The sequence below is a fragment of the Crocuta crocuta genome, unplaced genomic scaffold (assembly GCF_008692635.1).
Source record: "Crocuta crocuta isolate KB4526 unplaced genomic scaffold, BGI_CrCroc_1.0 scaffold62, whole genome shotgun sequence".
Lineage (NCBI taxonomy): Eukaryota > Metazoa > Chordata > Mammalia > Carnivora > Hyaenidae > Crocuta > Crocuta crocuta.
The window spans coordinates 9,331,001-9,344,259 of NW_027529173.1; the positions used below are offsets into that span (position 1 = coordinate 9,331,001).

General features: G+C 35.5%; 1 protein-coding gene across 1 annotated transcript; it reads right to left on the minus strand.

The window, feature by feature from the left end:
* Nucleotides 1–3,909: 3,909 nt before the first annotated feature.
* On the minus strand, nt 3,910–9,034 carry CUNH7orf78 (chromosome unknown C7orf78 homolog). Its single transcript, XM_077757631.1, has 5 exons — nt 8,647–9,034; nt 6,639–6,723; nt 5,037–5,179; nt 4,382–4,461; nt 3,910–4,048 (listed from the first exon to the last, which is right to left on the minus strand). Exons 1-5 carry the CDS (start codon nt 8,950–8,952, stop codon nt 3,910–3,912), a joined length of 753 nt encoding a protein of 250 aa, XP_077613757.1. The 5' UTR covers nt 8,953–9,034.
* Between the last annotated feature and the right edge of the window lie 4,225 nt (nt 9,035–13,259).

Here is a 13,259-nt window from a genome sequence, read left to right on the forward strand (position 1 = left end):
AGTACATCACCCATAAGCATGTAATAAAAGTATGCTAGAGGTATGCTCTGGGTAGTGTTTGCCTATAGACGGATGGAGACATTGAAATAAAACAGGTGGGCAGGAAGGGGTAGAAGAAAAATATTGACAGGAAGATTCCTAGGAAATGACTGAAGCCATGTGAGGAGTTTGAGAAGAGTGTGCCCAAGGCTTCTCACTTAGGCAAGAAGGGGGCGGGGGGGAAATTCAGTGAGGCAAGGAATACAAGTGTTAACCAGGTAGAAATGGGATCTTCCCTGTTGTCTGGAAATGAGGCAAAATCCCCAAAAGTGAAAATACAAGGAAAGAAGCTACTAGAAGATTTATTCTCACAGGAATTTTTAAAAGGTGTATTTTTCCATATCTCATACTCTCACTCTCTACTCTATCCTCATTAAGTAAATAAATGATTAAAAGTATAAAGTCATGTTTTTCTTTCTTTAAATAACCATCATTATCCTTGGGGGGGTAAACATCACGGTGTACATATTCTTGTTCCTGTGAGAAAGGAAAGATGGTGATCCTTGCAAAGCCATTCACAAGTTCTCAGAGTTACCATTTATGGAGAATTGAGATGGTGGTTGCTAACAAGAGGAGGAAACTGGCAGGTATGGATGGCTTCTTGCTGAGCTTCAGAAAAAGCAGAGACCACTGTGGTGTCCTTCAGAACAAGGCAGTAAGGAAGTTCTTGGTGGAGGGGTAGTTTCATCTATATCCCCAGGAGATTTCAGAAGGTATGCATTTGTTCATAGAGAAGGGTGCCTACTTCCTACCTAGAGATTAAAAGAAGGGTGGCTCACAGTGTCAGGGAAATGAGAAAGGTAAATATGGGGCCATCTACATGCTCACCATTTGGTGGATTGTACACAGTGTTCCATGAACACAGAAGACTCATGAGCAAACTAGGCTTCAGCAATCTTATGGGAAGCCCTACCAAGAAGGCTGGCTGGACAGGAGTGGGGTCTACCTGTAAGAAGCAGTGGGATGGAATGCTGAGAATGAGATGCTGAAGGTTAGTCCTCATCAAAGGAACATGCAGAATGATGGGACTTTGTCCCAGTGCAGGACAAAGATGTATGTCCAAAATGGGCTCCACCAGAAAGTAACTGTTTGGACACCTGCCATACAGGCAATATCAGTGTCTGATGACAGCAGTCTCTCCTACCTGAGGCTTTTTCCCTGTTCCTTCCTTTGCCCTTCCCATTTTTCCCTTGGGCAGCAACACTTTGCAGATAAAAGGCAGACCAAAAAGCAATGGAATGTAGAAGAGGTAGAAAGAGAAAAAAGGAGATGATGTTCCTTTGTCACTGTAGAGCCCTGAGGCACAGGGCAGGCTTTTGTTGAGAACAAACTAGTTTTGAGACTAAAGTTTTAATTTAGAACAGATGAGGCCTTATATTTATATGTGAGATTTAAGGCAATTACAAGAAAACTTCCCGTTGTTAACTTTTTATTAAAGTTTTACATATATACAGCATAATGTTTGCATATTAAATGTATATTTCTATGAAATATCACAAATGCAATGCATCTACATTACCACCACCTGGATCAGGAATTGTTACACTTCCAGGACCCAGAAACTCTTCATTGTACTCCTTCCCTCTGAGTCAAAGGAAATCAACTTCCTGATTTCTTACACATAGGCAAGTGTTTCTTTTCTATAGAATGGAATAAAATATATTTTATTATATTCTATATACATATGTTTTATATATATAGTATTTAATGCATCTGATACTTTTTTTTTTTACTCATTAGTATGTTTGTAAAACTCACCTATGTAAGTTGCAAATAGCAACACTTTGATCACTTTCTTTGCTGTATGGTAATCCATTGTGTAAATATACCATACTTTATCCCTTCGACTATTTATTGGCATTAGGCTTGTTTCTAGTTTGAAGATTATAACAAAATAACTTTGCTATGAATATTCCTGTACATGTAAAAGTGCATGTATATGTCTTAGATAAATACACTATAGAATGAAATGTCATGTCCTACGTTGTAAACACACATTCAACTTTAGGATATATTACCAAATAGTTTTCCAAAGTACTAGTCTCAATTTAAATTGCCTCAAGCAGTATAGGGGGATTCTAGTTGCCTCATACCTTTACCAATGCTTCATTTTTCTATCTTTTTCATTTTAGTTATTCTGGTTGGTGTACAATAGTATTCATTCCATTGTGTTTCTAACTGCGTTTCCCTCATGACATACGAAGATGAGCACATTTTCATAAGTTTGGTCACTTAGATATCCTCTTCTGTGAGTTGCTTGTCTATTTCAGATTAATTTTCATGAGTGCTAGAGCTGCCTTTCACTCCCTATTTGTGTCTTTTAATGAATGGAAGATTGGAGTTTCAATGCTTAAGTAAGGCATTTATATAAATTTTTTTCTATATGGATAACTTACCCCCCCCCCCTTTTTTTGGTCCTGTTTAAGATATCACTTATTTTCCCAAACTTATTTTAGAAGCATTATTTTTTCCCTTTCACATTAGGATTTATAATCCACATGAATTGATTTCTTTATGCATGGTATAAGGTAGGAATCATATATACCTTTTTAAATGTTTATTTATTTATTTTGAGAGAGAGAGAGCGAGCAGGGAAGGAGCAGAGGGAATCCCAAGCAGGCTCCATACTATTACCACAGAGGCTGAAGTGGGACTCAGTTACACAAACTGTGAGATCATGATCTGAGCTGAAATTGAGTCAGACACTTAGCCAATTGGGCTACCCAGGCACCGTAGGAATTATATATTCTTTTTATTCTAGTCTGAGTTTTTTCATGGCTTTATGTGAACTGGAATTACAGAAAAGACATTGTTGGTACAAATAAAATGATTGAAAAGCTATGGGATCTGCCAAAGATATTCTCAAGCTGAAGAGCTAAAGATCCACAGAGCACATTTGAAAGTCATGTTTGAGAAAAATAAGGCCATTTATCTGAACCATACGTATATCAAATAGTTTTTAAAGGAAAAAATAAATGGGACTATGATTTCAGATTTTTTTTTCATTTTGAGAAACTTGTGGAATATTGAGGTAGATTTGTTCTTAAAGTTAAGAGAAGATGCTTCTAGTGGCAGCTAGGAAGGGTGAACTCTGGTGGAGAATGAAGGCATTTAGTTTGAAATGCTGCCATTAGCAGGAGTCTATGATTTTCTGGAACTGATTTAAGTAACTTAGTGATGGACTGCCCTATCATTTCCTTCGTAAGTGGAGCCTGTATTTGACTATAAGACAGCAGTTAGAATGAAGCCCCTAATTAGTAAGCTCAAGTACAAAATCATCTATAGAGAATCTCCTGCTATTGCTTTGGTGGTCTACACTCTCATGCACAGCAGGATCTTTGCAATTTGAAACAACCACTTTGTAAACTTTGTAAGAATAAGTCTACATCCTATGTCATTGGTGGAGTGATCTCAAACCTACCACTTGCAAACATAAAATACAGTTTTGTCCATTTGAACACAGTTTTCTGGACACTGATCTCTTTATATATCCATCTGTAATCTGAGAATATAGAGAAGCTATAAGCTGAGTCAGCTATAAGGGACCACCCTCTTGTCTGCATCCGAGGACAGCATATGTTATTCCAGTTTTACAGTGAAGAACTGAGGGAGAGTGTGATTGAGTAATCTGCCCAAGATCACATAGCCAGGCTGGGATACAAATCCAGGCTTTCTGTCTTCTAAGACCGTTACACCACTGCCTTAGGGTGTCATGATTTAGGTTTCCCCAGAAGCAGGCAGTTAGCTAGGACTCTGGTCTTACCAGAGGTGGTCCCCAAATGAAGGTAAAATGGTGCCAAGGTAAGCACGTGTGCAAGTGAGATAGGAAGGAAGCCAACGAAGTCAAAGTGGCTATGAAAGTACTGGAGTTTAGCCCCCTGGAGGAAAGCTGGGCAGCAGTGTAAAACAATTGCCTCCATTATGATGTGAGGGCTGCTGCGGCTGGGAGATATTAACCCCCAGCACTTCTGACTTGCTGTGGGCAGCTCCTTTGGCAGCCAGAGATTGCCTTGGACAAAAAGATGCAGATGCTGGTTATTGACAGGTTGGCAGAAATGCTCTAGAATAATAGAGCCTGAAGGGATATGGATAATTCCTGGAGTTGTGACAGTCAGTGGTAGTTCCCCAGAATTCCACTGAACCTAGGAGAAATAAGAAATAAGGAACTGCATTCTTTCAGACTCCACTTAAAATGGTTTAAGCATCATGCAAATATTTCATTATAGTTCTTGTGATAGAGTTTCTGTGGGATAAAGAACATATTATTGAAAGGATCATTTGAGCAGCAAATCCAAGAAGTTAACGTGAGTATCCAACAACAAAACTTGAAGTGTTTGCCCACCCGTTCTTGCATGTTTGGATAAACTTTTCTTCTACACGATCCATAAATGCACTGTATACATCTCGTTGCCTTCTATGTCTCTTAAGGAAGATGGCACAAAGGAAGTTAGCAAAAACAAACATGTACTGACTTTAATTGCTGTTTATCTTTTTAAAATTGCTATTTAAGATCTTAACTTTAAAAGCTTGCTCTGTGTGCTGCATACACATCTTGCTGTTTTTGGACATACAGGGATACAAGGCAGGCTTACTTGTCCAGGGTGGAATTTGAGCCCCGGTAAACATTTGCTTTCTTAACATCTTTCTCTGAGTGTCTGACAAAGTCTTCTTTTCAGGCCTTCTTACTTGAGTATAATTCACTCAATGGGCTGCTCCAAATAAGGTGGCAGAAAATTTGGGGAAAATTCTTCACAATACTCAGGCCTCAATATACCATACCAACTATCTTTTTACTAAGAAAAGAAAATCCAAAATTCTAAAAAATTCACTGTTTGTATTTTAAGAAAAAGAAGAGATCTTTCTGCTTTATTTTCAAACATAAGAATATCTTTCACTATATATGCTAACAATAAATTAAAATTTCCTACGTCAAGACAATCATTAATAACAGTGTTGGAGACATTTTCCAAGAGCTATAGAGAAAGAGTCAAGCTCACCGTGTAGGAAGCTGATTTAATGGGCCATGGGGCTTTTGGTAAAATTAGCTTTGGGTCCCAGGTGCATTCATGAGGCTTGTAGGTGATAAATCTTTCTGTATTGTTCTTCCATTTATCATCTTCCAGTGACTGACACTCATGTACTAGAGATATGGAGACAAACGAGAAACTTAATAGTTACATAGGTCTTTGTTCATATCTCTCAGAATATAGTTGGAGATCAGAGCCTAGGAAGGAAAAACTGATGGGCAATTTATAATGCAAATCTAAATAAAGTGCTGCTTATCCTGCCCATCATTTCTATGGAAATTAATGTTCTTCAAACTCTAATTCAAATCCCACCTTTTATTTCCCTGGAAATCTCTTTGTAAACTTCTCAGTAATGCTTTGCGACTTGAATGGCATATTTTGCATTCTAACTTAAATTTTACTTACAAATTTCTTGATATCAGAGTCTAGGTCTTATAAAGTTTCCTTGGCATTTTTTCCTATAGTGACTTATATATAGTAAGGAAAGTTGGCATGTCCCATTTTAATTACACATGTAGACAAGACTTTTATCAATATAATTGGTGCTAAAATGTGTACATTATTTAGAAATAAATTATCTTAATTTCATAATTGTAAAACTACTTGATTCTAGGGGTGTTTGGGTTAAGCATCTGACTTTGGCTCAGATCATGATTTCATGGTTTGTGAGTTCTACCCCCATGTTGTCAGCTGTGCTGACAGCTCAGAGCCTGGAGCCTGCTTCTGATTCTGTGTGTGTGTGTCTCTCTCTGACCCTCCCCTGCTCATGCTCTGTCTCTTTCTCTCCTAAAAATAAATAAATATTTTTTAAAATTAAAAAAAATACTTGATTCTCATTTTTAAAAGAAGAAAATAAATTCAACCATTTCCCCATTACTCAGAGACCACCACCATTAAGATCGGTTTGATTTTTTTCTAACTGATACATAACTATAGTATGTAAATTTAGCGTACATGTGTTATCACCCTTGCTCAAATAATAAGCACTGGATAATATGAGTTAACTCTGGATGAGCACTATTCACATGGCACCACAGTAATAAGGTGTGTATTTGTGTGTATTTACCATGTACCAGACAACATCTGCTACACACACATAATACATGACCTACATGTGTATGATAGATTTAATGCTCACAATAATTCTATGATATAAATTCAGTTATTGCCATTCCCCTTTATAGATGAGTAAGCCAAAAAATAGACAGGTTAGGTAACTTGGGGCAGTGAAGACAAGATTCAAAGCTATGCAGCTTGCTTCTTGGTCTATACTCTGAAGCTCTTACTCTATTGGTTTTCTACACAGAACACTGTGACTTAAAAACTCAATCTTCAACAATATACTAACAGTTGTGTATAACTAACACATAACACATATATATATATATATATATAACAAAGTCAGTGGATTATTTCCATTAATTAACTGAACATTTAAAAAATTACCATATTATTAAAGGTGATAGGTTAAAAACACCATTTTAGTTACATGTTTTTACAAGATTTACTATTAAGATATAATGCAGAAAGTTTATTTTTTGCCATATTAATAACTTCATGATAAAGGCTTACCTGTACTTAAGTGTCTGGACTTAAATTTTAATCCAAAAGGGTCCCTTTCATAAGTTGTCACAAAGTTTGGTAAATTACATTGATACTGGATATGTAAAGAGAAGATTAAACATACATATTATTTATTACTAACATAATAATTGGAGTGTGATTTTTATAAGTATTAATTATTCACTGGTAAAATGCAATTTTGATGATTTGCATATGAACATTTTAAAGAATAATCAAATTCAAGACACTGTAAAACCAATTAATCTTTTAGTGGAACATAGTACTTCAAATATCCTTCTGTGAATAAATGAGAAATAACATTTTAAACAGCATAAAATTAAAGGAATCTAATCAAAATTTGCATTTAACCTTAAATGTAAATAGGGTTACATGTTATATTTCTGGAGCTGAGTTTATTTAAATGATGTAACATTTAACAAAGCTAAAATAATTCACTGTGACTGGAATAGAGTAATTAACTTGTTATTTTCAGCAAACTACACCACAAAGTACTCTTTTAAAGATGGTTTAAAATGAATTCATATGAACTGAAATAGCATCTGTATACTTCCAGAAGCTAAAATTAAATAAAACACCACAAATGTCTCTGTTTGAAAGCTGAATCAATGCAACACACAAGGGTGAACTCAAGCAGAATTTAGACAGTCTTCTTAGTGAGTGATTCTAGGTTCTGCTCTAGGCAAATAGGAAAATATTAAAAGTCCCAAAGGAAATCCTGATACAAGATTTTCACTCTTCAATCAAAAAAATGTGAACGAAACACCATTAGGTAAAAAAAAGCCTCTACTGACATCTGGTGGTTGCACAATTTGTATTGCACTGTCTTCAATTCACTTTTTCATAAAAACAAATTAATTCAGCGAAAATTAAAATGTCTCCCATTTTTTAAACTTTATTTATTCAAGTTTTATAATTGTAACTGTAACTAGTGAAATTTTTGAGTAAACCAATGACATTTGTGTTTTAACTGACTTCCCATCATTTCCAAAAGGTAATATACTTCATTTCCTGCAAATGTAAAGACATAGATGCCTTAAATGAGTAAAGAAGGTTATAGAACCAAGGCTTCTTGAATCTTCTAGCTTTTATCCTAAGAGCTCCTAACAGTTAACATTCATTAAATGCTTTGATATTCCAGACCCTGTTGTAAGCACTTTATGTATAACTGTCTCCTTCATTACTTAAAAGAGCCATATAATATGAAATATTGTTATCCCATGTTATAAATAAATACGAGGCTTAATAACTTGTCCAAAATTATTATAAAGTAAGAGAGTAAGGATAGAGAATTTGATCCCAGAGGCCTTGTTCCTAAATGCTTTTTGTATTTTCCACTGGAATAAATTTATTCTTTTCTGTAGCTATTTTTTTTTGTTTCTTTTATCAATCCTATTACTTCTCTCATTACTGAACAAGAGTCATATTTATGTGTTAAATTATAGACCTAAGTATAGAATATATTCGTATTCTAAAGGAATTACATTTTTAATCATTTACATCTCCTTAAATGTATATTCTCCACCACCATATTATAAATCGAATTCTTGTCCACATATTATTTAAATGATTAATCACTGGAAAGATTCGTGAAAGTAATATAATGCCCCTTTGTCAATTTTCATTTATTCATCCATTCATTCCATGAGTTGATTTTGTTACTTCTAGATTGTAAACTAGCAATTGAGGTTGTTCTCCAATCACATCTAAGCCCCAACTGTTCTCAGAACTAAGAAAGGCCACCCCAGGTCATTCTTCACAGCAGATAAAACCACATCCCACATCAGAAATATTAACCATGGTCTTACCTCTCTCCTCTGTCATTTGCTGCTGAATCTGAATTATACTGTTTTATGGGAAATCAGGATGCAGACTTACACATACTATATGCACATACCTTTTTGCTCATGTAATAGTAGTCATAATTAAGAAATGAGTAAAAATAATATATATTTCTCCTAATCTGTTTTGTTTTTTCAAATCAAACACTCTTTTGTACCTGTCGAAAGTCATATGGTTTTGGATTGAGGTATACACCATTTGGATATTTTCCACTCTTCACAAACATTAACTTGACTTCATTTGAATCCAGATGTGGGAATGTAGTTATAAACTCAGGAGATATGGCCTTCTTGGGATGATTCCTTATTTTGGGCAGGTGAAGCATTGTTTCTGGGAAATTACCTTTTCTCCCCCTCCCTTGTTTTTCCTTAATAGTCCTTGATGTTTTTTCTGGAAATCTCAAAGATGTATACAGTTTGTAACTGAAATCAGGAGGCTTTATTTCCCATATGTTGACTTCCATTTCAGATTGTGGTGGGTGCAGGACCTTTTTTTTTCCATTTGGAGTTGAGGTATTGTGTGGGATACTGCAAACTTTTTGTGACATCTCTGCTTCTGTTGTCTTTCTGGAGTGAAGAGGGTTTTCACATGTAGGAATCTGCAACAGACATGCCAATTGGTGAGGTTTACCGTGATAGCAATGTGATATTGAATATTTTTTTCTCCAGGCCAATGAAATTTCTGAAAGATTTGTGAAGCAGGAAACAAGCTCAGAAATGATGAGTGCATCAAAAAACATACTCCAGTGAAGAAATGGGCAAAAAACATGAATAGACACTTCTCCAAAGAAGACATCCAGATGGTTAACAGACAAATGAAAAAATACTCAACATCACTCATCATCAGGAAAATACTAATCAAAAACACGAGTACCACCTCACACCGGTCAGAATGGCTAACATTAACAACTCAGGCAACAACAGATGTTGACTGGGATGCGGAGAAAGAGAATCTCTTTGTCACCGCTGTTGGAAATGCACACTGGTGCAGCCATTCCGGAAAACAGTATGGAAGTTCCTCAAAAAATTAAAAATAGAACTACCCTACAACCCAGCAATTGCACTACTAGGTATTTATCCAAGAGATATAAGTGTGCTTTTCAAAGGGGCACATGCAGCCCAATGTTTATAGCAGTGCTATGGACAATAGCCAAAGTATGGAAAGAGCCCAAGTGTCCGTCGATGGATGAACGTTTAAACATGTGATGTACACACACACACCATGGAGTATTACTTGGCAATCAAAAAGAATGAAATCTTGCCATTTGCAACTACGTGGAAGGTATAATGTTAAGCCAAATTAGCCAACCAGAGAAAGACAAATATCATATGACTTCACTCACAGATACAAAACAGATGAACCTAAGGGAAGGGAAGGGAAGCAAAAATAATATAAAACAGAGAGGGGGCAAAACATAAGAGACTCTTAAATATGGAGAACAAACAAAGGGTTGCTGGAGGGGTTGTGGGAAGGGGGATGGTTTAAATGGGTAAGGGGCATTAAGGAATCTACTCCTGAAATCATTGTTGTGCTATATGCTAACTAACTTGGATGTAAATTTAAACATTAATTAATTAATTAGTTAATTAAAAAAGAAATTATGGGTGCATGTTTGTGGAGCAGGGGAGGGAAGGATCATGGCTGCTGCAAACATCTATTCAGCACCCTTGCCCCAGTACTCACTGTGCTAGGTAGGGCTAGGAAGTCAAAGATAATTCACTTAAAATAAATGTCCTTAGGTAAATGAGGGGCTATTTGGAAGAAAGACATGAAAACAAAAAATAATACGAGCACATGTACCCCAATGTTCATAGCAGCACTTTCAACAATAGCCAGATCATGAAAAGAGCCTAAGTGTCCATCAATTGACGAATGGATCAAGAAGATGTGGTTTGTCTATACAATGGAATACTGCCTGATAATGAGAAACAATGAAATCTAGCCATGTGGAGCAACGTGGATGGAACTGGAGGGTGTTATGCTGAGCGAAATAAGTCAGGCAGAGAAAGACAGATACCATATGTTTTCACTTGTAAGTGGATCAGGAGAAACTTAACAGAGGACCATGGGGGAGGAGAAGGGAAAAAATAGTTGGGGAGAAGGAGGGAGGCAAACCATGAGAGACTCTTGAATACTGAGAAGAAACTGAGGGCTAATGGGGGTGGTGGAGAGGGGAAGGGGGTGATGAGCATGGAGGAGGGCACTTGTTGGGAAGAGCACTGGGTGTTATATGAAAACCAACTTGACAATAAACTATGAAAGGAAAAAAATAACAAAAAATAAACCTATTTTTTAAACCTATTTATATAATCAATATTACAAAAGTGCTGTGAGAAGCAAGGAGAATGATCAGCTAACTCTATCAGGAAAACAGAAGTGATGTCACAAGAAGTCATTTGGACTAATCTTGAAGGATAAGTAAAAATATTCCAGGTTGTAAACAAAGTAAACAACATTCCATCAAGGCACAGAAGGTATGTAAAAATTGTTACAAGCTATTTCTAGGATACCTATGGTCACCTAAACCACCACAGGTGCATTGTAGTTATTGTGGATTTCCTTTTGGATGACCAGGGCAATGAGAGTATTGGCGCACTTCTAGGATTTAATGTGTTTGTCAATATGTTACTGGAAAATGCCAATGAATTTGAACTCTTCTTGGAAAGAGGGATACTTACCAATTAAATTATGTTTGGCTAGGTGGAAATAATATAACAATACTGGTTCTTGAGAATAAGAAGATGAGGTAGTATGAATTTCCTTCCCTTGTACAATTCAGTATTGTTTGAAAATAACATAAGAGGATCTTTAGAATTCTAAATATTAATATGCAGTAAGCTAAAGTTGTAAATGAAGAGAAACTAACATTGGAAATACATTGAAAATGTCAATTTCTACAAAACAATAATAAATATTTTGTAAAATAAAATGATTATGAGTTGTTTTTCAAATTGTAATATATATATTTTTTCAAAGTGATTAGCACATTGAGAGAAAAACAAAAAGCACAGTGTGACAGGAATTTAGCCTACGTATGTGAGGAGACAGTGGAAAATAGCATGGTACATAAAACTAGAACAATCATGTGGGGAGCCATTTGGGTAGCTCAGATGGTTAAGGGTCCGACTTTTGATTTCAGCTCAACTCACGATCTCACATTTTCATGGGTTCCAGCCTCATGTTAGGCTCTGCACTAACAGTGCAGGTCTGTTCCAGATTCTTTTCTCTCCCCCCTCTCTGTGCTGTTTCCCTGCTCTCTCTTTCCCTCTCTCTCCCTCAAAATAAATATGTAAAAACATTGAAAAATTTTTAAACAAAAATCATTTGGGGTTATATTAGCAAAGGTCTTTCATGTCACACCAAGAAATTTAAATGCATCAATGATAATGGAAAATTACTTAACCACGGTGAGAAATATAAAAGGAGGAGCAGTACATGGAAAAAGATAATCATAGTAAATAGATTTAAATTTAAAATATATGCATTATATAACTGTATTTATAAACCTGTGGCTAAGTTGGCTTACCTGCAATACTGCTATATAACAAACTATCCTAAACTCAGTGATTTAAAATAAAAAAAATATTTTATTTTTGTCAGAGGATATGGGAAGAGAGAATTGAGATTGACTTCTACACGTACAAGATTTTTTGGGGGGGAAGATGGCCATGTTCTGGAATTAGATAGTCATGATGGTTTTACAAAGTTGTGAATATACTAAAAACCACTAAATTGTACACTTCAGAATTGTAAGTAGTGAAATTATGTGAATTTTATCCCAATTAGGAAAAGACAAATTTACTATTAAACCAAGTTGAATAAATCTTAATATACACAAAAGAAACTTTTTCCCAAAAAATAAAAAGAAGACCATAGATATAACATAAAGGAGTCTATTTAAATCTTTGGGGGGAAAATCCAAAAAAATGAAAACAAAAAAGTCAAAGAGAATGGAAAATATGCACAAAAAAAGACACAATTAGCATAGTGAAAAGCAACCTACCTACATAATGGGAGAAAATATTTGCAAACCATTTATCTGGTAAGGGATTAAATCCAAAATATATAAAGAACTCCTAAACTTTTCAATAGCAACGAAAACAAATAATCCGATTAAAAATTGAGCTAAATACTTGAAGAGACATTTCTCCAAAGAAGTTATGCAAATGGTAAATAGGACCATGAAAAGATGCACAATATCACTAATCATCAGGGAAGTTCAACTCAAACCACAGGATAACATCTCACACATGTTAGTATGTCTTAACAATTTTAAAATTGCATTAAGTGTTTGTGTTGTTATGGAGACATTGGAACACTTCTACACTATTGGTGAGAATAAATGGTGTGGCCACTATAGAAAACAGTGTGAAGGCTCCTCAAAAAAATTAAAAATAGAAATAACAACGATCCAGTAATGACACTTCTGGCTGTCTACCTAAAAAAATTAAAATCAAGATCTCAAAGATCTGTACCCTCATGTTTATTGGGGGATTACTCACAATAGTTAAGACATGGGAACAGTCTAAATGCCCACTGGTGGATGAATGAATATCTTTATCCATATGGTTCATACACAAAATGGAATATTTTTCAGCTTTACAAAGATGGAAATTCTTCCATATGCAACATGTGGATGAACTTGGAGGACATTATGCTATGTGAAATATGCCAGTCACAGAAGGACAAATATTGCGTGATTGCATTTACATGAGAAACCTAAGAGTCAAACTCAGAAACAGAAAGTAGAGTGGTGACTTCCAGCATGGG